The sequence below is a fragment of the Ochotona princeps genome, chromosome 2 (assembly GCF_030435755.1).
Source record: "Ochotona princeps isolate mOchPri1 chromosome 2, mOchPri1.hap1, whole genome shotgun sequence".
Lineage (NCBI taxonomy): Eukaryota > Metazoa > Chordata > Mammalia > Lagomorpha > Ochotonidae > Ochotona > Ochotona princeps.
In genome coordinates this window covers 108,992,581-109,020,538 of record NC_080833.1, presented here as the reverse complement: position 1 = coordinate 109,020,538, position 27,958 = coordinate 108,992,581, and the positions used below count along the sequence as shown (strand labels likewise).

The 27,958-nt window shown below is 61.1% G+C and overlaps 2 protein-coding genes across 7 annotated transcripts; one reads left to right on the top strand and one right to left on the bottom strand.

Moving 5' to 3' along the window:
• Positions 1–40: 40 nt before the first annotated feature.
• DCST2 (DC-STAMP domain containing 2) lies at positions 41–11,032 on the top strand. Its single transcript, XM_004589214.2, has 15 exons — positions 41–349; positions 455–625; positions 915–1,016; positions 1,207–1,404; positions 1,640–1,705; positions 2,073–2,286; positions 2,377–2,534; positions 3,000–3,164; positions 4,206–4,373; positions 4,463–4,563; positions 5,130–5,260; positions 5,827–5,954; positions 6,232–6,325; positions 6,457–6,600; positions 10,846–11,032. The coding sequence occupies exons 1-15, from the start codon at positions 82–84 to the stop codon at positions 11,030–11,032; spliced, it is 2,295 nt and encodes a 764-aa protein (XP_004589271.2). The 5' UTR covers positions 41–81.
• Positions 11,033–12,518: 1,486 nt separating this feature from the next.
• Positions 12,519–26,919, bottom strand: ZBTB7B (zinc finger and BTB domain containing 7B). 6 transcript variants are annotated; one of them, XM_058660371.1, is made up of 4 exons: positions 26,890–26,919; positions 26,632–26,733; positions 13,615–14,816; positions 12,519–13,368 (listed from the first exon to the last, which is right to left on the bottom strand). In XM_058660371.1, the coding sequence occupies exons 3-4, from the start codon at positions 14,808–14,810 to the stop codon at positions 12,903–12,905; spliced, it is 1,662 nt and encodes a 553-aa protein (XP_058516354.1). In that variant the 5' UTR covers positions 14,811–14,816; positions 26,632–26,733; positions 26,890–26,919; the 3' UTR covers positions 12,519–12,902. The 6 variants fall into 6 exon arrangements, with proteins under 6 accessions (XP_058516354.1, XP_058516356.1, XP_058516358.1 ...); XM_058660373.1 differs by lacking the exon at positions 26,890–26,919 and adding an exon at positions 19,432–19,518 and having other exon boundaries at positions 26,632–26,847; XM_058660375.1 differs by lacking the exons at positions 26,632–26,733; positions 26,890–26,919 and adding exons at positions 19,432–19,518; positions 20,303–21,652.
• Positions 26,920–27,958: the final 1,039 nt, after the last annotated feature.

Genomic DNA, 27,958 nt, shown 5'->3' with positions numbered 1-27,958 from the left:
TGGATTGTGGCACAACATTCCAGGCGGCCCCAGAGTCTCTCTTGGAGACGGTGGGCACAGCTACCCCTGGCCCTTGCAGCCATGCCCAAAGCCAAGAAGGACGCCATGCACTTCTGGGTGGTCCAGGAGCCCAGCCTGGCACGGGATGTGGTCCGCAGCACCGGGGGCTTCACCCTGGGCCTGACCCTGGCCACGATCTACGGGCTCCTGGAGCTGCTGGTGGAGGGGCTGAGCCCCTGGGGCTGCCTGGTGGGAACCCTCACCATGGCTGCCTTCCTCAGCCTGGGCATGGCTTTCTCCCGCCAGGTCCGAGCTACTGTCCTGCTCCTGCTGCCCCAGGCCTTCTCCAGTGAGTCTGGCACCCACAGGGAGTGAGGGCAAGCTATGAAACTACTGGGTGGGGATGGCAGGAGAGAGGGTCCCTGCTGGTAATGGCATCTCTAACTCCTCCCAGGGCAGGGCCGGATGCTCCTGCTGGTGGCTGCCTTTGGACTGGTGCTCCAGGGGCCTTGTGCCAACACCCTGCACAACTTCAGCCAGGCCAGTGAGGCTGTGGCCTGCGGGGCAGAGCTGGCCTTGAACCAGACCGCCGAGATGTTGCAGAGGGCCAAGCAGCCCCTTGTCAGTAAGAGCCGCCTCGTCTCCCACTGGCCGGCGTGCACCCTTGTCCCATGTTCGTTCCTCCCAAGGCCTGCTGACCGCATCACTTACAGAGTTTCTGGGCTTGGAAACGCAGCTTTGGGCCCCACTTACTCTGCATCCCTGTCCTGTCCCTCTTCGCTGCCCCCTGCCCTGCCATTCCTGGTCCCTGGCCTCCTCCCTCTGCCCCACAGCCCCCAGACCCCAGCGCCCTGGGGGGACAGCTCCTGCTCTCAGAGGACAGCACCTGCCCCTGTGCCCCGCTATGCCTCCAGGTGCCCTGAACAAGATTAAAGCCATCGCCCGGCGGGCCAAAGTGGTGGCTGACCGAGTACGCAAGTTCTTCCGGTCGATCATGGATGGTGTGAAGCACGTGGGTGAGCATATCAAGCAGCCCTGTGGGTGGCCCCTTCCTGCTGGCAGGGGTGAGGGGTGTAGGGCTGGGGTACAGAAGGCATGTGTCCTTCACCCAGCCATAGCCACAGTGTGCTCTGGCGTGCTCTGGCATGTTCTGGTGCCCACAGCCCTGGGGTGCCAGTCTATCCTCCCCACTCCCTGATTGTCCAGTCAGGGCTCTACGCAACGTGTGGTACTGGCTGCTGCACATCGGTGATGTGTGCAACTCGGAGCTGGGCAACCCGTACTCCAAATGCGCACAGGTCTTTGACAACGCCAAGGACAAATGCATGACGATCATACCCCGTGCCTACCACCTGTGCTACGTGCTCATGCCCTTTAAGCTGGTCCTCTGTGGACTTGCCAGCTGTGAGCGGGAATGGGGCTTGGCTGGGGAGGGGCTGAAGAGGGAGCCAGTAAGGAGGCTGGGATGCAAGCAGGGAAGCCCTACTGAGATGCCCCTTTCCAACACAAATACACACACCCTCACCGCCGCCCAAGACAGCCAGACAGGGACCAGCAGGCTCTGTGAGAAGAGGGCCTGTGGGTGAGGGCAAGCCGTGTGTTGATCCCCACCGCTGACTGGGTTGGTGCCTGTGCTCAGTGGTGCAGGTGTTCTGCGTCATCCCCAGGGCCATCCAGACCTTCTTGCGCAAGACCATCCGTACTCGTGAGCAAGCCACAGGCAGCACCCCAGGGGCTTCCCTCTCTTCTCCACCACCACCAGCCCCGAGTGCTCCTATCTACTGCCTCAGAAAGTACTACCAGGAAGCTACAGTCCAACGTCCCCATAGTGGTCCAGACGGCAAACCCTAGTTCAGCCAGGATGGGGGTGGCTCAACAAAACTGGGCTGCTACGAAGCAGGGTCTCCACCTCCCACCCCTGGCGCAGGTCCCTGAGGCCACTGCTGGGGCATGCCGGGCTCAAGGCCACACTCCCTTATGGAGACCCTAGGGGTGAGGGTTCTGGCTGCCCCCAGGGACACCTCTGCTGGCTCCTGGCTCTCTCCCGGCTCACCCCTGCCTGTCGGCCACAGCTGTGATGCAGCTCATCAACAGGGTGCGGAAGGAATTTGAATTCAACATGACGACCACCCATTACTTCTCCGTGGACCTGAATGCCTCACGGAGCCTGTCGCAGGTGGCCCTGGACCTGCGTGAGGCCGTGAGCCTGAAGCTGTACAGTGCGCGGGAGGTGCTGTCGCTGATGGGTTTCACCATGCCCCTGCTGATCACATTCCTCTACCTGCAGTGAGTGTTGACCAGGGCTGCCACGGGCACCCCCAGAATGTGGCAGGGGGGAAGAAGAGCCACTCAGGATGCCCCCCCCCCACTCCCTAGGGCCCTGTACTACCGCTACGGTTATCTGAACTGGGACGACTTTGACAATGTCTACATCACTAAGCGGTTCCTGCGTATGGAAGCCATGCGCTCCATGGCAGGGCTGCCCACAGTGCTGCCGCTCACTGCTCATGAGGCTGGACGCTACATCCAACCGGGTGAGCTGCCCCCAGCCCCACTCCCTGAGGCCTGTGCTGGAACCTGAGAGCACCTCAGGCCCTGTGGGTGGGAAGCCCTGACACTGTCCTTGGGGAGCCCTCAGGAGTCAGGGCGGGTGCTGAAAGCCAAGGCTGTCGGGAGTACAGATAGGGGATGGATGTGGATTTGGGGGTGTGGGGGCAGAGAAGCTGGGGGGACTCTTTGGACAGGGAAGGGACACACCCAGGAGGGAGGGCTCCTGGTGCTGGGGGTGCCCAGGTGGAGATGCCAGACCTGCACCTGCAGCCACAGGCCCCCCTTGCCCCTGTGGGGTGCTTTCCAGCCCTGCCTGCCCAAGGGGCCTCCCAGCTGCCTCTCTTTTCCCTCTTCCTAGTGCACGAGCAAGCCCAGGCAGGGACACAAGCTGGGGTCTGGTCGGGGAAGGAGAGCAGGGAACAGCCTCCTGAGTAGCCCAGCCCATGCAGGCTCCATCATCCTGACCCGCTGGGAGCAGGTGTTTTACATCCTGGAGATCTTCAACCTCATGCGGCACCTCCTCCTGGTGATGTTGCTCGTCTTCCTGGACTACGCTGTCTTTTGGGTGCTTGACCTTGCCCGGTACCAGCTGCAGGGAGAAATCGTGGCCCGCAGTAAGCACCTGCACCATCTGCGCCTGCCCGGCCACACCCAGGCCTTTCCCTCAGTCCCACCTTGACTCCTGGGGGTTGCCTGCTGTCCGCACGTCCTTGACTGTTCCCTTCTGTCAGCCTGTCCGCTGCCTGCTAATGCCCGTGTCCAGCTCAAGGTTACAACACCACAGTCAAGACACAAGCTCCCAGTGGCCTGGGTTTGTGTCCCACCTCAGTCTCCTATCAGTTGGTGGCTTGCAAAGAGGCACATAGGGTTCTACATCTGAACTCAGGAATCCTCACAGTCACCACTTCTGTGGGGTGCTGTAAGGAGAAAAGTAAATTGTATGTGTCAAGCGCCTGCTAGACTGCTGACCAGGGCCACTGGTCAAGGGAGAGAATGACTCTCTCTGTATTCCACGGCCCCAGCAGGATGACCGAGAAACACAAAAACACCCCTAAGAACCAAGTGCTGAGTGCCGGGTCTGTGGTGGTGCATGCCCAGGCCAAAATTCCAAATCAATGTTTGCTGGAGTGGTTAAGATGTTGTTCAGGATACCTGTGTATCAATCAGAGTACCTGGGTTTAAGTCCTAGCTCTGCTTCCAATCCAGCTTCCTGCTAATACGCACCCTGAGCAGCAGCAGGTGATGGCTCAAGTGCCAGGGTCTCTGCCACCCACATGGGAAGATGAATTCTGGAAGTCTGGCTCCAGCCCAGCCCACCTCTGGCTGTTGCAGGCTTTTGAATGGTGAACCAATAAATGGAAACTTTCTCTGTCCCTCTGTCTCCCAAACAAATTTAAAATAACAATATTTCTGGGTGGTCATGGAGGGAAAGGGATTGACTTATGAACTGCTAAGGTCATCTCAGACCTGGTAGCCTGGGCAGGTGGTCCTGCTGGACTGGGGGCCACTGGGCCCAGGTAGGCCCAGAGCACTGTGCTGGGGAGTCTGAGGGAGTCATCAGTTTGGATATGGAGGTAGAGTGTCCTGGCTGCTCTCCTATATGGTGGAGCCAGCACCTGCCATGGGTAACCCTAACATGGTGTTCCCTGTGCCAGGCCCTGTGCTGTTGACCATCAACGTGGAGGGAGCTGGCTATACCAGCAGCATCTTCCGTGACCTGGTGTCAGCCTTTGACGTCCTCCAACAAAGCAACGTCAGCATCTTGTCCCGACGCTGCCTCCTACAGCCGTCGGAACCGGACACCTCCGGTTACATTGCCATTGGTATCTGCCATGCCCCTGAGGGTGCCCCGGGGCCCGCAGGGCTGTTGGGGCCAGGGCTGGGACTGGGCTCCAAGCTTGTGTGCTTCCAGGCACCATGTATGGCCTGTGCTTCTTCGTCACTCTGTTTGGCCACTACGTCAGTCGGCTGCGGCGGGTCATCTGTGCTTCCTATTACCCCTCCCGGGAGCAGGTGAGGCTTCCATGGGAGTTAGAGCCCTTGACCTTGCCCCCTCCGCCCGTGGGGTGGGGTGGGCTGAGCTTCTGGCTGGCGGCCTTGACTTGGGGAACTCAGAACCCTTCAGTAGCCCCCAGGCCTCTCTCCTGGGCTGGAAATCCCAAGGAAAGTCACCTGCACTATAGGTGGTCAGGCCCCAGGTACAGGCTGATTGGGAGAAATGGTGCCTTGTGAGGCCAGGGCTTCCTGAGCCGGAGCTTGCTCCAAATGTTGTGGGTCTGGAGGCTGTGTCTGCGTGTTGAGATGTGAATGGGGACTGCCCACTACCTGAGCACCCCTGGGTACCCATTATTGTGCTCATCCCAGAACACCAGGCTGAGCCAGACATAGTCTCAAGGCTGCAACCCAGAGCAGAGAGTGAGTCGCTCCACCTGGGGAAATCATTAGGGCTTCCTGGAGGAAGTGGTGCCAGAGCCAGGCCTCAAGAGATTCATAAGGGTTGGAAGGAGGGAAAGAACAGGCAGGAGAGGTGGGCACAGGGGATGCTATCCCCATCCTCCCCCTTGCCCCCGCCACCCCAGGAGAGGATTGTCTATCTCTACAACATGCTTTTGAGCCGCCGGACCAACCTGCTGGATGCCCTGCGTCGCACAGTCAGACGGCGTGCGGCTGACCAGGGCTATGCCAGCACGGTGCAAGTGCTGGCCAACTGGTGAGCCCACTGCCCCTTCCCTGCAGGGATGAGGGGAGAGCAGACAGAAGAGCCAGGGGTCAGAGTGGATCAACATCTGCCCTCAGTGTCAGGAGGGCATGCATTGAAGATGGCCCCTGCATGCTAGTCCTGCCTGGAGAGGGAGACTGCAGTATAAGAACTTTTCTTTCTTTTTTATTTATTTATTTGAAAGGCAGATTTAGAGAGATCTTCCTTCTGCTGATTCACTCCCCAAATAGAAGCAACAGCCATGAGCTTCTTCTGGGTCTCCCACATGGGTGCAGGGTCCTAAAGCTTTGGGCTGTCCTCCACTGCTTTCCCAGACCACAAGCAGGGAGCTTGTGGAGCTGCAGTGGAGCACTGGGATTCGAACCAGTGCCTATATGGTATGCCAGTGCCCAGGCAGAGGCTTAACGTGCTATACCACAGTACCAGCCCCAGGATGAGTATTTTTAGGGTGGGGAATAAAGGGAGAAAGGCCTCCATGGCAGAGGGCCAGGGGTTAGATTGCAAAGAGGGTGAGGCTGGTGGGCTGGATAGCTTAGTGTCTGCCACCTGCTCCTCAGGTGCCCCTGCCTGAGCCCGATTGCCAATCACTACCGGCGGCAGCAGGTGTACTGTCTGGGCTGTGGGCAGCCCCAGGGTGAAGAGGACATGCAGAACTTTGTTTCCTGCAGCACCCCGGGGTGCCGCGGTGAGATCGCTGGGAAGGGGGCCCCTCTCTGGTGGATGAGAATGGCCTTCCCCACATTGTTATGCAGTCTCAGCACATGGCGGGGGGCCCTTTTCTCTTCCCTCCCTGCTGCCCACCTCCTCCAGGAGTGGACAAGCCGTTTCAGCAGGCAGCTTCCTCTTTATGCCTGTCACTTGGTTAGGATGCTCCCTTGCATAGGTGCCCTCAGGAGGAGGGGCTAGGAGCCAGTGCGCACAGTGGGATGGGCCAGCTCCAATTTCTGGGCTCCCCCACTCAGGCCTCTACTGCCACACCTGCTACCGCCTGCTGGACAACACCTGCTCTGTGTGCACAGCTCCCCTCTCCTACCAGGGGGACCTGGACCTGGAGCTGTGAGTCCTCTGACAGGGCGGGATGGCTGGATGGAATCCCTACAAGCAGTGAGAGGAGCCACCCCTCCTCTTCCCCCACACCTCCACCCCAGACACCGACGGGTGGTCACTGAGTCCCCAGGCTTTTTCAGGGACTCCAGTGATGAGGAGGGCCCCCGGCTCTGGCTGGCTGCTGCTGGGAGGAAGGACCCTGAGCAGGAGCGGTGGCTACGGCAACAGCTCCAGGAAGCATTCGGAGGAGGCCTCGCAGGGGACTCCAGCTCCACAGAGTCCAGGTGAGCCGCCAGCAGCAGGAGCTGGCCCTGGGAGGCTGTCAGGTCACGTGGGCTTGGAGTGGGGGCAGGTGGAGATGAGGGAAAGGAAGGAGCTCAAGCTGGCAGAGTGCTGGGGAACAGGGACATCATTCAGTGGGATGTGGGGACAGCCCAGGAGATGCAAAACACATTCTAGTAGAATCACCATCGGGAGAGGTGGCAAAGGCAGTGGGTTTGGGGCAGGCTGGTAGCTTGTAGGACTGAGAAACCAGGGAAGCATTCCAGAGAGGCCTGGAGAATGTGAGACATTCAGAAGGGTAAATAAAGACACACAGCTAGGCCAAGCCAGGCCAGGCCTGCCATCTGGGTGGAGACTCGGGCCGGGCTGGGAGAAGGACTTGGAAGTGGAGCTTGCAGAGAGGTGGGTCAGTGCCTCCTTGGCCATCTGAAGACCTTAGGCCCGAAAGAACCGCATTTACCTGTGCCGCAAACCAACACGACAGAACCCGGGCTGGCCAGAGCAGGAGACGGAGAGGATGGGTCTCTCTTCTAGCCTGAGAACAGTCAGTGATGGCCACAGGCACCCCGGGCACTGAGCACAGTCTGGGTTTCTGTGCTTGGGTCAGGCAAACATTAGGGCAGAGTCAGCTCTGGGAAAGACGATGGCCCGATTGGAGATCTCTGAGGTCTCCACAGGGCAGCCAGCTGCAGATGCCCGGGGGCAGGGCTCTGGGTCGTAGGTGTGTTTGGAGTTGGTTGTTGACTTAGAGAAAGAACTAGATCATCCTGAAGGCAGGGGGTTATGGCAGGAGCAAGGCCTGGGGGATGGGACAGAACCCTGGGGGAGCTCAATCACAAACTAAGGAGAAACGGGCTCAAGGAAGCAGGAGTGTCACACATGCAAGAACCATGAGAAGAGTCAACTGCAAACAGGACTGGAGGCTGGCCACTGTGTCCAGCAAAGGATAGAGCACTGGGGTGGGGGCATTTTAAAACTGTTCATTGATTTGACCGAGGAGAGAATGAGCTCATTTCCACCTGCTGGCTCATTCCTGCTATGCCTACAAGAGTTGGAGCTGGGCTGGGACTAAAACTGGGAGCTTTGGCACCCGATGCAGTGCTTCAAGGAGGGTGCTGCGGTATGGATGTTTAGGTCACTGCACCCCGTACTGGAGTGCTTGGGATAGAGTCCCGCCTTCACTTCCAATCGGGCTTCCTACTGTTGCACATCCTGGGAGGCAACAGGTGACAGCTCATGCATTTGGATCCCTGCCACCCACATGAGGTATCTGGATGGAGTTCCTGGCTTCTGGCTTCAACCTGACCCAGTCTCAGTCCCACGTGTGTGGCATCTGGGAAGTCAACAAGCCAATGGAAAATCTCTCTCCCCATCACTCTGCTTTTTGAATAAATAAGCTTTAACACACACACACACAAAACCCAGGTGTCTTTTAGGGACTTCAGGAACCTAATGACTTGAACCATCAGCACTGCCTCCTAGGACCTACACTGGCGAGATGCTAGGGTCAAGAAACTCATTTCAAACCCCGGTTCTCCAGGCATCTGAACTACTAGGCTAAACACCTCCTCCTCGGGGAATGTTCTTTAAGACCAGGACCAGACCATGGTGGGGTGAGGAGTGCATGGCACAGAGGACCCAGAAATCAGGGCTGGATTTGTGGTGCGGTGGATTCAGCTGCTGCTTGGGACATCAGCAGCTCACGTCAGAGCATTCTGCTTCCTGTCCAGTTGTCTGTTCATGTGCCTGGGAAAGTGGCAGAAGGTAGCCCCAGTGCTTGAGCACCCACTTGGGAGACCCGCATGGAGTCCCTGGCTCCTGGCTTCAGCCAAGCCTAGCCCGTGAGTGTTGTGGCCATGTGGGTAGTGAAGTAGTGAATCAAGATCTCTCTTTATCTCTCCCTCTCTGTTACTCTTTCAAATAAGTCTTTTTTAAAAAGAGGAGGAGGAGCTTGAGAACGAAGAGGAGGGAATTAGCCTCATACGAGTGAGAGGAACTTGGAGGGGCCTAGCACTAAGACACTTTTGTCAATATTTACTTTTGGGGTTGGTGCTATGACTCAATAGGCTACCTCCACTTTCAAGCACCAGCCTCCCATAAGGGCACTGGTTCTAGTCCCAGCTGCCCCACATTCAGCTCCCTGCTTATGGCCTGGGAAAGCATTAGTGGATGGCCCAAAGCCTTAGGGCCCTGCACCCATGTGGGAGAAATGGAAGAAGCTCTTGGCTCCTGGCTTTGGATCAGCCATTGATGCCATTTGGGGATGGAAGATCTCATCGTCTCTGTCTCTCCTTTTCTCTTTACATCTGCCTTTGCAATATTTATTTACATTGGAAATGGTGATTTACAAAGAGAAGAAACTGAAAAACAATTTCCATCCATTGGCTCACTTCTCAAGCGGCCCCAATGGCCACAATTAAGCTGATCCAAAGGTAGGAGCCGATCCGAAGCCAGGAGCTTCTCCTGGGTCTCCCACGCAGGTGGTTGTGTGCAGGGTCCCAAGGACTTGAGCCATCCTCAGCTGCTTTCCCAGGCCATAAGCAGGGACCTGGAACGGAAGTGGAACAGCTGGAGCACAAACTGGCATCCATATGGGATCCTGGTGCTTGAAAGGGGAGGATTAGGCAATTGAGCCATTGTGCTGGGTCCTAAAAGATATTTAATCTTTACATTTTTATTTCATTTATTTGGAAAAAAAAAAAAAAACACTCACAGAGGTACATTCTGCTTGCTGGCTCACTTCTACAATGCTCACGCCAGGGCTGAGGCAGACCAAAGCTACAAGAGAACTCAGCATAAGGCTCTCATGTCTGAGGGGTGGGGAGGAAGGCAGAGACCCAAGTACTTGAGCCACTACTTGCCACCTTCTAGGGTGCATCATGGGAAAGTGAAGCTGGGACTCAAACCCAGGCAATACAGTAGAAATAGGCATCCCAAGCAACACCTAAACAGGTGGGCCAAATGCCTGCCCCTGAAAGCTTTGTCTCCATCTCAAGATCAGTAGATCCAGGCAGGGGTCTGGCCTCCAGGGCCGGATGGACAGGGTGGCTTTGGAGATCAGCCGGCTGGCCTGAGGCAGGAGTGGAGATCCAGGTTCCTGTGTGCAGAGTTGAGCCTGCTGCAGCTTGGTGGCCTTGCTTTTTCTCAGGGGCGTGGGAGGCCGGGGCACCTGCTGGGACAGCACAGGGGGTGGCTGGGAGTGGAATAAAGGTTTCCAGGAGTGGGTGGCGAAGGCGGAAATATCTGCTGCGGGGCGAGCAGAGAAGCCTGTGGGGGAGGCCAAGGGATTTCCAGGTGGCGGCGGAGGCCCTGGTAATGGTGAAAACTACGAGCGGCCACTGCATGCGCTTGGTTCCGTGTTGGTTCTTTCTGGCCAGCGTGACAGCTGCGGATGGGATTTGAGGGCTGCTGGTGAGTTCTGGGCAGCTCAGGGGAAGGACAAGTTGGGAAAAGAAGTAGTATCTGAGATGACTGGCCTGGGGGAGGAGCAGCAGCTGGCCAGGGCCAGTCTAGCTGAGGTTTGGACCCTGATGCAAGATGTGAGAACAAGAGGCAGTGGCCTGCGGGGGGAGGGGGAGTTCAGCAAGGCTCTTACAGCAGGGAAAGGGCTGGGAGAGCCGGCGGGCCTCAGTCACCGCCATGGTCAGGCAAGCACTGTGAAGAAAGCCTGTGAGTGGCCAAGGAGCAGAAGATGGGGTGGTGGTAAGGGGATTGGAAGGGTCATTGATGAAGGTTTCTAGGGCAAGGAGGTTAAGGAAGGACAGGCCAGAGGTGGTTGTGTCCTCAGGCAGCCAAGGAGGTAGCTGGGCCAACAGGTGGCCAGCTTGGGTGCCTGCAGCTGAGCATCTGGGAGGACTGGAGAGATGGTGCTGCGGTGAAAGCCAGAAACTCTGAACACACACCAAGGCCTGGCTGGCAGTGAGGTGGGGAAGCCACCACCAGTATTCAAGGGCTGCCTAGAAAACTGTGCAGCAGGCACATCCTAGGGCGATGGACGCCAAAGGAGAAGCGACCAGCAGGGCCCACTGAAGCCCTACCGGCAGAGCTCACCATGGGCAACTCTTACCTTTCCCAGCTGTGTGGCCTCAGCACCACTCCAAACCAGCAGGTTACCTCAAGAGCCACAGGCTGCTGTGTGTGCTCTACCTGGGCCTGGGCGAGGGCCAGAGGCCCCAGCAGCCAGGGCAGGAGTGCACCTGTGAAAACAGGGCCATGGTGACTGGCCTGTGGTCTCCTCCTCTCTCTAGTGACCGGGAGGAGGGGCAGGGGCCTTGGCAGAGGCGACACTGGCAGCAGCCTCTCCTGGAAGGCCAGCATCCCACAAGCCTCCCCACAGCTCCTGAGCCCCCAAGAGCAGTGCAGGAGCCCACAACCCTCAAAGCAGTCTCCTCCACTTCAGAACCCCCAGTCGTTGCATCTCCCACCTCTCCCTGATCCCTCCAATAAAAGAACCAAAAGTGGACACAAGTGTGAATCTTAAATTATTATTATTTCATCCTGTTGCTTACACCCGAGGTGGGGGGGTGCGGGTGGGGGGAGGGGAAGGAACAGGAGAGGGGGAGAAACACCCCCCCCTAAGGCACTGATTGGGAAAGCCACAGGTAGGGAGAGGGGAGGCCACACTGTCCCCACTCTTGGGGCCATGCCCCAGGTCTCCCCGGCCTGAAGCTGCCCCATCACCTGAAATGCTAAGATGAGGCCCAGGGTGACCCGACCTCCTCCCACCCCAATATATTACATCATCACTTTTTAAATAGATACAGGGACTGGTCCCGCTACCCCCTCCCTGTGACCCCTACCCACGGTAGGGGGTACCTGGGCAGCTGTGCAAATGGGCATGGGGGCACACGGGAGGGAGAGGGAAAGAGCACCGGGCCCCTGAACCTGCCCCTTGGAGGAGGGGGAGGGACCGCCAGGCCAGGGAGGAGGGAATAGTGCAAGGCAGAGCCCAGGCCGCAACGGGGTCCAGCACCCAGCGAGGAAAGGGGTGAGGGAGATGCTCCCCCACCCCCCAGCAGAGTTGGGTAGTTAAAAATCTGAGACTAGATTTCAACGAGACCAACAGAAGAGGCTATGTACAGAGGGGGTGGATTCACTCCTCAGAGGAGAGGGTGGGCACAAGTCTTCCACGCCCGAAAGGGAAGACGGTGGGAAAGGGCTTTCTCCCCACCACAGATCTGCAGGCCACTTTCCCGGGAGCCACTGCTTGGCACGGGTCAGAGGACGACGCAGGCGGATCCGGGCCAGAGGCCGCCGGGGGCGCTCGCCCGCGCAGGGCACGGCCACCAGAGGGCGCCGGCTCGCCCGCTCTCCGCAAGGCTCCCCCCAACCCCTCACCCCGTCCCACACCCAGCGCCCCGCCAGCCCGGGGGCGGCGTGAGTCAGGGGCGGCAGCGGCGGTGGTGGTGGCGGCAGCGGCGGCGGCGGCTCCGGCTCGCACCTGGGCGGGGAGGAGGTAGGGGAGGAGGAGAGGAGGGTAAGACGCCCGCCCGGACCGCCCTGCCCTCTGGCCCCAGGGAGGGAGCGGCGGGAACAAGACATTCCCTGCCCCGGGACGCGGGAGGGGAGGGGCGGGGAGGGGTGCGGAGCCCGAGCGGCTCCCCTAGCTGGGCGGGGCCCCTCCCGCTGCCCCCAGGGGCGGGCGAGCCAATCAGGCCACCCCGCCCCCTTCTCCAGGACCCCATGACTCAGCGCAGGGAGCAGGGCGGAGGGGCCTGGGATGGCTCCTTCCTTACAGGCCCAGTACCCCCACCCTTGCCAGATTCCACCTTGCTTCCCCTCACCTACGCTTCTTCCTTCGCCACCTCCCGCTTTTGCAGAATTCATTGCCAGGAAAAAGGAACAGAAACCAGGAAGGAGGGGTCTTGGGAGAGAAGGGGGGCAGTCCTTCACCCCCTTTCAGCCAAAACCCCCAGGGGGCAATGTGGTCCCAAGCCTCCACCCCCTAGAAACCCGCATAGCCGAAAGTGGGACCCCCCCACAAATCAGAAATACATTATTGCTTGTACTGCTGAGGGAGCAGCTGGGGCGCAGGGAGCCCACTGCCACCACAGAGCTGTGCTAGCATTTGGATCACTCCTGAGGGGGAGCTGCCCCCAGCCGGGGAGCCTCTCTCTGCCTGCCCACTTCCCCTCAAGACCTCAGTGCGCGACCGGAATGAGGGCTCCGGGACCCACGAGCCAGGCTCCGTGCCCACGCCTGCCGGCAGCTCTGTCTGTTCCACATGCATGCTCCCATTGCTTGGCATGGATGCTCCCCTCCCCTCCCAACCTTGTGCTGTGCCAGCCTGGCCACTCGTCCCTCTTTAAGAGGACTCCATGGCACCTTCGGCCTGGGGTGTGGCGGGTGCCCCCTCCTCCTCATCCTCATCAGGGGGCCCTGGGGTGGAGGTTGGGAGCCCCGTAGGGGCCGACTGCTCCCAGAATCGAGCCAGAGAAAGGCGGAAGGTGTCCAAGTGGCCATTGGAGAGGTCGAGGCCAGCAGGGGAGGGGGCCGATGCGGAGGGTGGTGGGTAGTGGGGCGGCGCGTCGTCCTTGCGGCGGCGGCGCGTGCGCACCTCCAGGCAGTTCTGGCCCTTGAGGTGGCGCTGCAGGTGGTCCTCCTTGGCGAAAGCCTTGTGGCACAGGTGGCACTCATAGGGCCGGTCCCCTGTGTGCAGGTGCATGTGGTTCTTGAGGTCGTAGCTGTGCAGGAAGCGGGCCGGGCAGTGTGGGCACGAGTAGGGGCGCTCTCCTGTGTGCTTCCGCATGTGGATTTTTAGCTTGTCGTTCCTGTAGTGGACAGGTGCAGAGGGGGAAAGCAGGGTTCAGGATGGAGCTCAGCCATTACTCCTCACCCTCACCCTGGCCGACTCTCCCCCCACTCCACTGGGCCCCTGACCTGCTCCCCTTGGCTCTGCCCCTCTGGTCTCTATCCTCAATGCCACACCCAGCCTAGTCCCTCTACCGTGTCCCCATGCCTTCCACCGGGGTAGGGTAGGGGGTGCACTAAGTGGGCCCTCCTCGCTTGGTGCTCACCTGGTGAAGCGGACCCCGCACACCTCACAGGCGAAGGGCTTCTCGCCTGTGTGGGTCCTCATGTGGCGTGGCAGCTTGCCTGCCCCATGGATGATCTTGTGGCACACCGGGCACTCCTGGGGCATCTGTGAGCGGCGTTTGCGCACCAGCTTGTCTTGGCCGTCCAGGCCTGGTGCCAGGGCATCCTGGTGCAGGGAGCTCAGGTAAGCCATCAGATCAGGGTCGATGGCATCCTCATCTGAGCCCAACTCTTCGGGGGACAGCGGTGGGCCGCCCCCCTGCGGCAGCCCATAGGCTGGAGGGTAGACCAGCTCCTCCTCTTCTTCTTCACCCTCGTAAGCCTCATAGCCCAGGGGCCCCTCAGAAGGGGAGGCAGCCCCTGTGGGAGGAGGGCTGTAGCTTTCTCCCAGCGTGCTGCCCCCGCTGCCTCCCACTCTGCCTGCCACCTCCTCTTCCTCGTAGGTCATGGGTTGGACAGGCACTTCGGGCACCTCGGGCACAAGGTGGTTCGCCCGGGCCCCCTTGGTTTGCAAGAATGCTTTTCGGGGCTTGCGGCTACGACGGGCGACGGGCCGAGGTGGTGGGGGCTGTGGTGGTGGCGGGAGGGCCACCTGGGAAGGGCTGTTTTCTTCATCACCGTTGGGAACTCCTGAGGCTGAGGCCGGAGGAGCCGGGGTGGCCGTGGCCGTGGCAAAGGCCTCCAAGTACTGGCGGGCTCGCTCACAGTCATCCTCATCTGGGCTGGGGGCTTCCAGGCCGCTGCCCTGCAGGATCTCCATGCAGGCGGCGATGACACAGGGGATCTCCAGCAGCCGGGCGGCTTGCAGCACAGCCGGCATGTTGGCACTGCTGGTTGTCAGCGTGGCTGTGTAGGCAAACTCGAGCAGGGCACCTAGTGCCTCCGGCCCCACAAAGTCCAGCTCGCACACGCCAGCCCCCACACCTCCAGCAGCTGTCCCACTGCCCCCAGCTCCCACCATGGTGCCACTGCCACCACCACCTTCAGTGAAGAGCTTCTTGAAGTAGTGGCTGCAGGCGGCCAGCACAGCCCTGTGGGTGCGGTACTCCAGGCCCTGCGTCCGGATGGTAAGGTCACACAGATGGCCCAGCTGGCGCTGCTCATTGAGGCAGCTGAGCAGCTCACTGCTGTGGTCCGGGAATGGGATTCCAATCAGGTCATCCTCGGGGCTCCCCATCTTCTCCTGCGAGGGTAAGCAGAGCACAAGATGAAGACAGCTCTACTGGTGGGTTGGGAGCAGGTGTGCCAACCACGGATGATGTCACCTAGAGTGGGTCCCCTGGGCCAGGGGTCCTTCTGAGTACCTTCCACCCACTTCTTGTTCCACGACTCCCCTCACCCTATAGGAATAAGATTGATTTCACCAACAGTGACCCTACAGTGGTCAGACAGGCGCACCGGCCCTGCAGGTTATATGTGTGCAAAGTTCTGAGCCAGGCAGGGGATGCCAGGAGCCCCACCTCGCCGGACGTTCCTTCCCTAGAGCTCTGTGTGCTCTATTGGCTCTGGGGAAAGCACTGGACTGGGAGAAAGTTGGGGTATCCTGCAGAATGTACTGAAGCTGCCCTCAGGCATCTCAACAGTGGGGTGACAGGCTGGCAGCTAGAGCCTGTCCCCAGCCAGCCAGTGTTCAGATTCACCTTGGACTGGCGTCTCTTGAGGGTCCTGTACAGCCAGGTGTGTGTACACCTCCAGCTCCTGTCCCAGAGTATTAGCATACTGGAAGCAGGATGTAAAACAGAGAGAGCCGGGAGCCAACAGTAGCTTCCAACCCCAAACTCTGTCTCCCCAAGGCACCAAAAAATTCACCCAGGCTTCTCAATCACCCCCTCCCACTATACCCCAATCTAGAGACCAAACGGGAAACACAGCTCCCAGCATCCCTCCCCCCACATCCTCCCCTCCCCCATGGGGGCCAAGGAGCAGCCACCCTTTGCTGGGGTGTCGCTGGCGCGCGTGCTTCCTGCCCCGCACAGATAAGCATCACCCCTGCCCCCTCCCCCACTGCCAATAGGCAAGTTCCAGGGTTTCCCCCTCCCCCCTAAGCCACCACTGCCACCTCTCCCTCCCCATTCCCAGACAGTCCCCTCTCCAGAAAGAGAGCCACGGTGCTACCCGCCCTGCTCTTCCTGGCTCCCCCCTTCCCAAGGCCTGGAGCAGCCAACAGTCCCAAGGTAGGCAGGGGCCAGGTCAGCCCCTTTGCCCCCTCCCCCCACCCCTGGGGCAATGGTGGTGGTGGTGGGGGAGCCAATGGAAAGACCTGCTTCTCTGGCCTGGCTCTGTTGCTATCTTGCCGAATGACCTTGGGCAAGTCCTTTCTCTCTCTACTGCAGTTTTCTCCATGGTACCAGGAGGGGGTGGGAATGGAAATGCCAAGGACTCAGCCCTGCAGCGCTGACATTTTGTGGGTCTGGAGCCACCGGGAGGTAGGCAGCCATGGAATCTGAGAAAATCTGGGCTCCCTGTGCTGCCTGGGGACTCTAAAACTCTGCACCTCTTTCCCCATCTGTAACCCTTGGGACAGCTCCACCTGCCTCCTGGGGATGCTGGGAGTGTTAAATGGGACCAGGTATGGCCAATGTCTGCCCTTGCGCAGTAGGGACTCTGGTCTTGACCTGGCCTAAGGGCAGATTCCACTACCCAGGTGGCCTCTGGGACATCTGCCTCCCTCCCTCCCTCACACACAGCCCCGAGGGATCCAGAGCTCCAGCAGGCCAGGACTCCTCGACCTTGGCCAAGTCACTTCCTTTCTGGAAGAGGCCAGTCCCTCATCTCTGCTCTCACAGAGTGGCCTGGACGGTGTTTGGGTCAGGTCCCAATGACACTGTCACTGTCCCATTCAGCCCGTTGACCAGAAGAAGTTTATTTTAGGGGAGGGAGGAATCGGGGGAGTCCAGATCCACCAATTTCCTCTTTAGGACACAAGAACTGCATTGTCTCTGCCTGCCTCGGCACCTGCCATCTTCAGGGCAGCATGGGGCTCCTGCACCCAAGCCTTAAGAGAGCCGCTCCCACATGTGTCTGCTTGCAAGCCACACCTAGGCAGCCTTGACCCACCCCGAGTTCCTAAACCCCTAAACCCCTTCTCTCCCCGGGCAGCCTGCAGTCTACCACCTCTCACTGCCCTCTCTGATTCTCTTGCTTGTACTGCTGGCCCCAGGACTCAGTAGCAAACAGAGAAACCAGGTGGGCAGCCCAGGCTGCCACTCAAGCAACAGTGGGCACCTTCCTGTGCCCACTAAGGGGGGTGGGTGGGTGGGGCTGTCCTCAGTGTCCATTGGCTGGCAGCTGGGCACCCGGAGGCACATGGCTCACCCCTTCCTTCTCCCTCCTTCCCACCCCACCCATTCCCACCACTAAGCCCGCCTCCTTTCTCCCACCCCAGGGCTGGTCTCCGTGGCAACTTGGTGTGGCGGGGGAGCTGATTGGCTGACCCCACTATCAGGTCACAGGCTCAGGCTGGTTCACCACGCAACTCACACAGGGCTTGGGCAAGGGTGGGTGTTTAACCCCTTAGGCCCAAGTCCAATGCCCATGGCCAAAAGGTACTGAGGAAGAAGAGGGGAGAGGCAGAGGGCACACGTGGGAAGGAGAGGGTGTTTATGCCATTCTCCCAGCTTCTGGGAAACTCCCCTAGCCCTTAGCTAGGGTTCTGGCTCCCATACCAACAGAGGTGCCACCTGGAGCTGTGTTGCTGCCAACCAGGCCAAGGGGACACTCATAGTCCCATCATTCAGGAAGGCTGGGGTAGAGGCCTCCCCTTTCTGCCAGGGTGGGACCCTGGTGCCAGGGTGCCTTATGCACCCTTCCCACCCCTCTGCATCCCAGAAAGCCCAGCCCCCTGATGCCCCATGAAGGCCGCCCATCCCCACCCAGCCTGGCATGCCCCCTCTTGCTAAGACCTTGTGGGCATGGGTGTGTATGGTGGCTGGCAGGGGTGGTGGTGGGGGCGAAGCTGTGCCAGGGAACCAGACAAGGTCTGTTTGGTCTGTCTGGTAGGGGGAAGAAGTGGGGGCCCCACCCCTTCACTCCCCTCTTTCCTGCCACCTTCCCCCCAACACACACCCCCAGGCTCCCCTCACTGTCAGGCCTGCTCAACCGGCCAAGCCGGTGGGCAGCTCTCTTGAAACTGGGCCCTGAGTCAAGATTGTCCCATCTTTGGCTGGGGGAAGACTTTAAGGTAAGTAAGGTGGGAGGGGGCAGAGGCAAGAGCCCCTATCACCTACCCCTCATGTTCAGCGGCACCTGCCAGGGTGTGTCCAGCACCACCAGGACATCAAAAGGCAGCGGGCACTGGCCCTGACTTGGCAAGGAAGAGGAGAGTGGAACTCCTTCCAGGTGCTGACCTCAGGCAGTGTCCAGTGTAGGGCTGGGGGGCACCAAGGCCAACACTGTGGGCTTGAGCCAGCTGAAGGGCAGGCCTCAGAGGCCCTGAATGGGGGCAGCTGAGCAAAGCTGGTCCCCCTTCCCCCCACCCTGGGGATTAGGGGAGTGAGGCTTAGTGTGGGGGGCAGCAGGCGGAACCAGGATTAGCAGAGGAGAAAATAGATACAGGCCTAGACACAGGCACTTGGGGTGCCCCCCTCCACCCCCTAGCCTCAGGCTCCAAGGCCCCCCACCTCTAGGCTCTACTAGGGAGCCTGAGAGGGGCCTGGCTAGGCATCTCCAGGAGCGGCTGCTCAGGGTGAGGGAGGCTGAGGACTGTGCGGACATCGTCCTGCTGGGTTGTGGCATGGAGGCCGGGAACAGAGAGACCTGAGGCCCTTCCCAGCGTTCCTGGCGCCTTGCTGGCCACCCCTCCCCCTGACTGCTTTCTCCTCTCTACCCCCACCCCCCCACCCCAACTCCAGCCTCAGGTTCTCTTCCTGTTTTTTTTTTTTTTTTTTGGAGCTATGTTTGCATGAAGCTAGGATTTTGGCCTGGTAGCCACCAGAAGAGTGGGGACAATTGACCAGGAGAGTGGGGACAATTGAGACAGCCAGTCCCCAGGTCCTGGGGAGGGAGCGGTGGGGTGGGGTGGGAGGCATACTCGGGAATTCCTGTTCCTCAACTCCCTCACCCCTTCCCAGGACCCCTGGGGTCCAGAGGCCATGCAACTATCTCCGTGGCCCAGTTGGGAAGGCAGGTTACTGGGCCGCACTTGAGGACTGGGAGGGGCTTGGAAAGGATAGCTCCTCTGTCCAGAGGCACTGGGGGAGAGCCCTCGCTCCCTGCCCCAGCCCCTCCAAGCTTGCACATGCCTTCCCCATCCCCCATGTGACGCTTCCCCCCCTCCTAACCTCACCACCCCCAGTACTCGCACTTCCTGGGGGCCGAGGCGGGGAAGAGAGACCGCAAGCCACGAAGGGGGAAGGAGGCAAGGGGAGTCGGCTGCTTCCCGGTGCTGTGGGGGTTAAGTCTCCCCCCGAAAAAAAAATCCCCCAATCCTGGTGTCGGGACTCCCAAAGAGGGAGACTTCACTGCTACAAAATATCCCCCTTCCACAGCCCCAGTTCCGACCCTTCAAGGAAGACAGAGAGAGAAAAGATGGCGGATGAAGGAATAGGGTGACCTGCCTTCCACCTTTGGATGCCCCGCACTTCAGCGCATTGGCCAACTCTCCTCTCAGTGCCCTTTCTGGTCCCTCCATGTTGTCAGTGACTCTCATCCTCCCTCCACAAGACCCATTCGGGCTTCCCGTCCTTCGGCCCTCCTGGGCCACTCTCGCGTCCCTATCCATGTAGGCAAGGCCTCCTCCCCATCTCCTTTCCTTTCTCTTCTGCTGCTTTCTCCATTTGACCCCAGCATCCCTCTCTCACCTTTGTCCCAGGCAGGCCTGGGGAAGCAAGTGCGGAGGAATTCAATCACAGGAGAACAGGGCCTGCCTTCCACGAGGCCTGGTCTTGCTAAAAGATAGATAGATGGTCGTGTTCCGGACACTCACATCCCCACTTCTAGAAGAAGCAGTGGAGCGAGGAGGGGGGGAGAAGGGGGCCAAATTTGGGGGCCAGCTTGTGGAGGATGAGTGGTGGTTGGGGGGTGCACGGTGAGAGCGGATGTGGGGTGGGGTAGAGAGGACAACCTGGGCCTGCCTGCCCGTCAGAATTTCCAGTCTGGGAGCTGCTGCTGGACTTTCCCCAGAGGTTGCCCATCCCGGGCCAGCCGACCGTCCACTGGGACAGACCCTGACAGACCCTGGCCAACAGGGCTGCCAGTCAGTTCTGTTTGGGCAGTGCCGTCTCCCCATGGGGCCTGTGGAGACTGCACAAGGTGCCAGGGTCTGCCCTGTGCCCACCCCCTCCCCCCCACACCCAGCCTAGTGTCTCTCAAGCTGGGTAACCGAGCCGGCTGGTAACCCCACACCTGCCAAGCCGCCGGCAGAAACCTGAGCCCCCCACCAGCCCCAGAGGACACCCCAGCCCGATCCCCGGAGCCCGGCTCCCTGCCAGCCTGGCCAAGCCCCTGGCTGAGCCCAGCAATCACTCGTCTCCTACAGGACCCTACTGCAGCCTGCCCTGGTTTGGGTCTCCAAGGCTCCCCAACACTGAAGCACCTTGGTTCCCCTGGCACAGCGGGGGCACCCTTGTCCTGGCCTGCTTCCCTCTGACCCTTGGCCAACTTTAGGCCTCCGAGCCTCCCCTGGGGCCTGATCTCTGCAGCCCAGCTGGAGCCGAGTCCAGGCCTACTCACCTGAAAGCTGAGGGGCCTTGCCTGCGACTCCTCCTGGCCCCTGGGGGCAGCAGATTGGGAGGGGTTGGGGAGGGCCAGGCTGGGGGGAGGTGGGGTGGCTGTTCCCCGCTGCTCCAGCTCCCTCCTTCAAAGGGGCCGCCCACGACCTGGCCCAGCCCCTCCCCCCAGAGCCTTAACCCTCTGGGTGCTGTCCCCCCTCCCTCCAGCTGGGAGGGAGGGGTTACTAGAGGGCTGGCAGCGTGGGAGAGGGCCCAGGCGCCCCTGTGCTGTAGTCCCCACCCACACCCCCACCTGTCCTGACTGTCCTAAAAGGGGAAAAAGGTGAGGGGTAGGAAAGGTAGGAACTGGGGCAGTCCAGGAGGACAGAGGTGAGGAGGAGTCATGGGAGAGGCTGGCTGGAGGTGGGACCAGGAGAAGGAAGACGGCAGGGGAGGGGATGGGAGGAAGGTGGAGGTGGCCCTGGACAGCCAGTGCCAGAGGTGACAGGTGCCCAGGTCCTACTCCTTCAGGGCATACAGGACAGGCCCCACAAGCAGCCTCTCCAGACCCCTGTTAGGCTCCCTTAACCCCCCAACACATACTGGGCTGGGGCCCTCAAAGGCTGGGCAAGGCGGCACCCCGCCCTCCCTGTAGCCTCACCCCAAACCCACTCACATACCACAGTTCCTCACCCAGGCGTCAGCCCCTTGCCAACCAGGCCAGGGGACAACACTTGTGCCAGCCCCCAGTGGCCAGGGGGATCAGGGGGACAGAGCTGGCCAGAGCACATGCGAGTGTGTGTGTGTGTGTGGTGGGGGAGGATGGATGGGGGGAGCTGTGGGCACCGAAAGAGGAAGGAGTCAGGAGGGGGCATCTGCTGGGAAGCGCCTAGCCCCACCCCTTGCGCAAGCCTCTGCCACCCTGGCCGGTTGGGTGGGACCCGCCTGGGCCTGAGGGGCAACTCAGGAGGGCTTGGAGCCCAGAATTGGGTGGGCCACAAAGTTCCTCTCCGACAGTTCCTGGGGTCCTCTGTTCCTGAAGGGAGGGGCAACCTAGTGTCTCCTAGACACTGGCTGTCCCAAGTCCTGCTTGGCAAAGGGTGGGGACAACAGAAATGCCCCCTGCAGTGTCCCCTCCCCTCTTCCCCCCAACAGCTGCTGGCTCCATGCCGCTGGCCTGCTGCCCCTCACCAGCTCCCGGCCCGGTTGGCACCTACCCACCAGGATGCTGGCAGTCCTGCCTCCTCTCCCTTCTACACCCCCCCCTTGCTCCCAGCGCCCCATGCCAACTGTGGGCCTCGGGTGGGGGAGGGTCACCCTGAACCGTGGTGCCAGCCAGGCGGGCTCAGGCTCCTCCTTTCCCTGACTCCCCCGTGGCCCTGTAGATAAGGCCCCCAAGACCCTGTCCCCAAGCCACCTTCTTAGAAGGAGGGCGCACCGGGTCGGTCCAGGCCTGCACGAAGCGAGAAGGCAAGGCTGCAGACGGCCTGTGAGCAGTCACCGGAGGCTCCACACCCCAGGGTGGGGGACGGTGTCTCCTTGCCACCCGGCGCCAAGCTCCCGGCATTCCCCCTGCCCAAGCCAATGGCTGGGCACCAAAGTCCCAGCCATTGCTGAGAGCCCCAGAGCCTGTAGCCTGCGAAGCAGCGGGGTGGAGCTCCTCTCTGCCCTTTGATCCCCATAAAGGGAGGGAACTGGCCTAGAGGGCAGGGGGCAGGGAGGGAGTTCACAGGGGCCCCTCATTCCACCTCTGCCAGGGGCAGCAGGGCAGGGTGTGGGCATCTCTTGGGTGGGGCCATTAGGTGAGGATGGCTAGCATGTCTCAGCAAGGGAGATGAACTGTGGTGTCACACAGGAACTCTATGACAAGAACCAAGTGTATGGGGGGATGTGACGCAGAGGTGCATAGGGTACTTGTTTGTTTTTTTTTTTTTAAGATTTATTTTTATTTTTATTACAAAGTCAGATATACCGAGAGGAGGAGAGATAGAGAGGAAGTGGAGGTGCCGGCATTAAAACCAGCGGCCATATGGGATCAAGGCGAGGACCTTAGCCACTAGGCCACACTGCCGAGCCCCATAGGGTATTTGTTTTACAAATCCATCCCAGCCCTGGCTTTTTACCCTCCTCAAGAATTAGTTCCAAACTCTGGACAGGTTGAGAGTTCTTGGAGAACTACAACTCCCAGGGTGCACCACAGCTGCACTCTGTCTCTTGGGAGTTGTAGTTCCCTTCAGCAGCCCAGGGTTCTCCTCTTCCCCAAAGCGTTGCAGACAAGAGTGGAGTGGTCAGAGGAACTTAGTCACAAATCTGCAAGAGGACTGGATTTCAGAAGAGGTTAAAGGCTCAGAGGTCCATGGTCAGGGAGGGGGGTGGTAGAGAAGACCCTCTGATCCCAAGCAAAGGGAGCAGAAAGGAGGAAGGAAGGAGAGGATGTCTGTTGAAAGGGGCATATGGGTGGGGAGGAGTTGGGGGGGGGTGGAAACAGGAAGGAAACTGAAGCCAGAGACGTGAGGTCGAAAGCGAGGGCCTAGGGGAGCCCCACTCTGAGGTCTGACAGGAACAGGGAAGGCGTTTCCCGGTGCCATTTTGGTTACCTGGGGGAGGCATGGGGAGGAATCAGTGATGTCAAGTATCTGTGGGGTCAGCGACTCCAAGCCACCTGTGGCATTCCCAGCCCCCTGGATCTGGCCAAGGTTATCTATTGGCTGGGAGGCTCCGAAGGCTGACCTGATCCAGGGAGGCTGGCAGGCAGAGAAAGGGCCTGGGGGAGTTCAGGGTCAAGCCTGAGGTGAGTAGAGGGCTTATGTGGGGCTAGGCCCAGGTGCAAAGTCAAGGGAAGCAGCTGGGAGAGGGGGCTGTGTGGTCTTCCAGGGCAGAGGCCACGGCAGCTGAGAGGCTACAGGACACAGAAAGGAGGACAGGCCTCTCCTACCTCATGGGGAAGGGGACGGGTTTGCCAAAGGTAGTTTCCTGCCCCCCCGACCTCCGACCTCTGTGCCAGGTGTCATGTGAACAGCAAAGATAGTTATTTAGGGGCGCAGGTGGCAGCTGGGGATAGAGATCTGAAGTGGGCAGAGGAGGCTCCCTCAGTTCTGGGACATGCTGCCAGGCAGCAACCAAGATTTGCACTAAGTAAGACCCAGGCATGGCTGGGTGGGAGGTCGTTCTCCTTGACCCATTCAGAGTCCTTGAGGGTGGAGGACAGCAGCTCCATCCCCTTCCCCCCAGTCCCCCCAGGCCCGCCTTGGCGCCCAGCCACTTATGTGTTGGCAGGACTGGTGGGGGGGGAATGGCGAGGCAACTTCAAACTGTCCGGGCAAAACGTCAAGTTTACTCACGAGTTTACTCAGCAGAAGGAGGGGGGAGAGGCCAGGGCGGGCACACCCCATGCCAGGGTCCTATCCGTATGCTGTTCCCACTTTCCTCCCCCACCCTCCTTTTCCAGCCCTAGGCCAAAGCAGGCCTAGGCCCCAAGGCCCAGTGGCAGGGACTAGCCTTAACACTCACGCCAGGGAGGTCAGAGAGCCAAGCAGCCGGAGGCAGGAGGCTCCAGAGCAGGCCTAGAGGCTTCTAGCAGTAGACAGTGCCCTGCCTGCAGTCCATTCACTCCTCCCCATCTCGGGGCCTCAGCCTGGGGCCACAAGAACTCGGTCTCACAGCCATTAAGAGCAGGGGGCAGTCCTGGGGGCCCGGACCTCTTCCATCTGAGCAGTCCCCTGGGAGCTGACTCCTGAGCCCAATGCCCAGGGAAGGTTGTGCTGAGTCCCAGCCTGATGGCATCCACACAGCCATAGGATCAGGGGCCCACTGGTGCTCTCGGTGGTAGCCTGGGATGGGGGGCTGGCACCCCTATCTGACCTACTTCCCTTTCCTCCCCACCTGCTTTCATTCTCTGCTTCTCTCTCCCCTAGCCTTCACTGTCCCCACCCCAGAGGCGCTCCGCCCCCCCCATGCCCGCTGGGCCCCCTCCCCCACCCTTCCCCAGGGTGCCAAGTGCAAGCACACAAAGGGCCCGATGGTGCATTGTTAGCCCAGCCCCCGCTGCCCGCCGCGCCCTCCCGAGGCGGGCACCAGGCCAAGGAGAAGCTGGGGGCCCTGGGTGCCAGGGGGCACCATGGGGAAGGGCAGAAGAGTGCAGCACCTGTCTGCTACCCAGGACTGAGTGGGTGATGAGTGTGCCCCATGACAGCAGGCCTCTCTCCTGACACCTGTGTCCAGTGGGCACTGCCTTCATTCTGCCCCCTAGAGCCCCTTTCTGCCGGTATTAACCCCTTCCTGACCCCCGCTCTCCAGCTGGGGGGTGAGGTGAATGTGGTACCCGAGGGAGAGAGGACAGTGTCTGGGGGTGCCAGCAGGCTGTGTGGTGCCCACAGCAACCATGGCACAGAGGCACGCTGCGGGAGCTGGGGTCCCGGGGGCCAGAAGCCCTGACAGAGATTTCTCCTGGTTTCATCAGCTGCTCCAGGGGGAGCCCCCTGTCCTTGTCCCCAGTCACCACTAAGGAGGAACAGTAACTACCACCGCACCCGCACCGCGTCACAAATAGGTTTCTTTCCAGCCCAACACCACATTCCTCATGCCCACTCTCTCTTCTCAACCTGGTGCCCACCCCATGCCACCTCCGCTGCCTGTGTCAGAAGAGTACAGGGGTGACCAAACCAGTTGGTGTATGTATGTGTGTGGAGGGGGGCCAGCAGGAGTCCCCATCATCTGCCAGGCCTCAACCCCCCAAACACACACACACACACACACACACACAGTCTCTCTCTCTCTCTCTCTCTCTCTCTGGGGGAACACAGAGTTCCTAGCTTGCTTTAACCCCTCACTGCCCAATCTGACCTCCCCCCCAACACACACACACACACACACACACACACACACACACACACACTAGCCCCTCTCTGATAAACGGTCTCCCTCCTTCAGGAATAAGTTGGGGGAAGGGGGAATCGTGGCGCTGACTCATCCCCATGCTCAGCTGCAGCTAGGGGTCTCCGAGGCATTCAGGCGGGGGTCAATTCAAGAACGCCCTCCACCTGGCCCGGAAGCCAGGCCAGCCTGCCCGTCTCCCCCTCTCCCCAGCACCCACTTCCGGTGTCCCAAACTAGGTCAGCAGCGCTCGTTTCCTGTGGGTCAGCTAGCACCGGCGCCTCTGCCCCTCCCCAGCTCCGGACCCAGGCTCTCGGGTCCCCCACCCCACCCTCCAGGGCGCCCCGAGGTCTCACCACGTCTCAGCCGCCCTTTGATACATGGGGGTTGTCCGGAGCGGGGGGGGGGGGCAGAGGACCCGCCCTCTCTCCAAACACCAGCAGGGCCGGGGCGCCTGGGCAGGCACGTGTCCGGGCACAACCCGCTGCCCACGCTGCCCCCCCACTCCCGGCACACTCCCCCCCCGCCCGCCTCGCTTCGCTCTGGCCGGGACACGTCGCTCTCTTACTTGGGGTGGGGTGGGAGGAGGGGAGAGGAAAGCTGGGAATGGAAAGCGACGCCCCCCACCCATTTGAATGGTAACCGGCAGCGGCCGGCGGCGCACACTAGGTTCCGCACCACACCGCAGCGACCCCCCACTCCGATAGGGGCAGGTGCGCCGGCGCCGGTGGGGGACGCGTGGTAGGTCGGAAAAATTCTTCCTAGTCACCCAGCCTCGCTCTCGGGGTGGAGGGGGGGGCATAAACCGGCTTGGAAAAGGTGGCGGCCGGATTGGAGCCTGAAGGCGGAGAGGGGCAGTGTGACTGAGAGGCGGAGGAGAGGGGTCGTTCGCAGGCGCCGCCGGAGCGAGAACGTGCGGCTCTGGAAGCGCAAGAAACCGAATAGTCCAGCCGGTAACTTTCCCCCAAGCCACGGCTCCTCCGCACCCCCCCACACCCTGCGACTGGCCCGGGTCCAACCCACCGCGCAAGGGGGCGCGGAGCCGGGAGTGGGGTGCGGCGCTGTCCTAGATTGAGTCGGTCAGCGTTTCCATTCCCTCCGCTCGGCCGAGCCTGGGGTCTCCCTCGCAAGTCACGAAGGGAAGACTTTGGAGGGGAACGCTCGGGGCTGCCTCTAACCCCTTGCCATCCCGGAGCCCACGGGTCTGACCTCTACAAGTGCAGCCAAAGTTTCTGGGGACCCTCCGCCCAGGGTTGGAGAACGGCCCTAAGTTCCTTCTTTACCTTTCCTCCCAGTTCAGACCCAATCCCACGAGCCCCCAGGAGTGTGTGCGTGTGAGGGGGAGAGGCAGTGGTGGGAATATGGACTGCATGCGTGCGTCTGTGGGGGTCCCACGGTTAGGACGCTGGAAGGACACTGCAGTCGTTTTCCAGGCGTGGGGACCCCACAAGCTAGCAGGCAAAAGTGGGGTACACTCACCTCTCAGCCGTCGGGTTCCGCAGGCTGGAGCTGCTCGAGCACAGAATGTTGGGAGAAGCGCGTCCCCCGCCAGGCCCGGGGGCTTGGGGCCCTGCTCCGGTCCTGGTCAGAAGGCCGCGGTCAGTCGCTAGCCTCTCGCTGCTGGGGGGCTCCTCCTCCGCCGCCCTCTGCCTCCTCCTGCCGCCCGCCCCCCCTCGGCCGCCGAGAGCCGTACATTCACCTGGCTCCCACCCGCCCCCCCCTCGGGGCCCGCCTCACCTGTCCTGCTGTCTCACCTGTCCTCCTGCTTGCTTTCCCCCCATCCCTCCCCTCCCTCCCCCCGCCCCCTGCCACCCCCCAAACTCCCCCCCAGCCCTTAGCAACACCCTCTGTCACTTCCTGGTTTTTCACCCGCCCCCCCAGGCCCCCCTCCCTCCGCCCAATAAGGACATAAACTTCAACCCCTTCGTCCAGCCAGTCCCCGCAGGGAACACATGGGTCCCTCCCTCCTTTTTTTTCCTCTCCCTTTCTCCGAGCTCTTACTTCGCTCTCCGAGCTTTTCCCACCCTCCTCCTTTCCCTCTTTTCTTTCCTCCTTTCTCTCTCTTCTCTCCCTTCACCTGCCGCGGTCCCTCGCCCCTTCTCTGTCTTCTCCTGCCCCTATCTCTCCCAGTCCACCTTAACTTGAGCTCCGCCCCCGACCCCCATCCAGCCCTCTGCTGCTGCTGCTCCGCCCCGCCTCCTGCACTCCACCGCCCTGCCCGCCCATTGGCCTGACCGCCCGCCCATCCCAAGTGGGGCCCGCCTCGCGTCCGTCTGGGGAGGGGGCGGAGCCGGGGGCTGGCCTGGAACCTGGAGGGGGCGGGTGGACGGGGGGGGGTGGAGGAAGCAGTGTCCGCAGCGGCCAGGGAACGACGCACCCCCCCACACACACCCGCCTGCCTGCGGGGCTCCGTCTCCTTCTAGAGGGGCTTCTGTAGAGTCAGCACCTCAGGAGGGAAGGCTAGGAGCGGCTCGGGATAGGTTCAGTGAGGGTGAAATGGGGACGTGGGGTCTGAAAGGAAGGGGTCCCGGGAGGGGCTATAATCAGGTCAGGGCCCCAGGGGGGAGGGGGAGGGGGCAGCAGGCCATCAGCTCGCCCCCCCGCCCCCTCCTCCTCAGAGGGAGCAGAGTTGAGGCTCCGAGCACCCAGCGTCGCTCTCCACGCGTGACGGCGCCCCGCGGGGAGGGACCCGAGCCCTGGGCAGGCAGCCCGCGCCGCGCGCTCCAGCCGGTGCCCGCTGCGGCCTTGGCATTGTCGGAGGGGCGGGGCCCGGCCCGCGCTGGGGTGGGGGAGGCGTGCGCCCCGC

Coding starts and splice junctions, on each gene's coding strand:
- ZBTB7B (XM_058660369.1), bottom strand. CDS start 21,847: ATGCCGGGAGCTTGGCGCCGGGTGGCAAGGAGACACCGTCCCCCACCC. Junction 14,817..21,697: donor TGCGCCCTCCTTCTAAGAAG/GTGGCTTGGGGA, acceptor TTACCCTCGCAG/GAGAAGATGGGGAGCCCCGA. Junction 13,369..13,614: donor TGCGGGGTCCGCTTCACCAG/GTGAGCACCAAG, acceptor TGTCCACTACAG/GAACGACAAGCTAAAAATCC.
- DCST2 (XM_004589214.2), top strand. CDS start 82: ATGCCCAAAGCCAAGAAGGACGCCATGCACTTCTGGGTGGTCCAGGAG. Junction 350..454: donor GCTGCCCCAGGCCTTCTCCA/GTGAGTCTGGCA, acceptor AACTCCTCCCAG/GGCAGGGCCGGATGCTCCTG. Junction 5,261..5,826: donor GTGCAAGTGCTGGCCAACTG/GTGAGCCCACTG, acceptor CCTGCTCCTCAG/GTGCCCCTGCCTGAGCCCGA.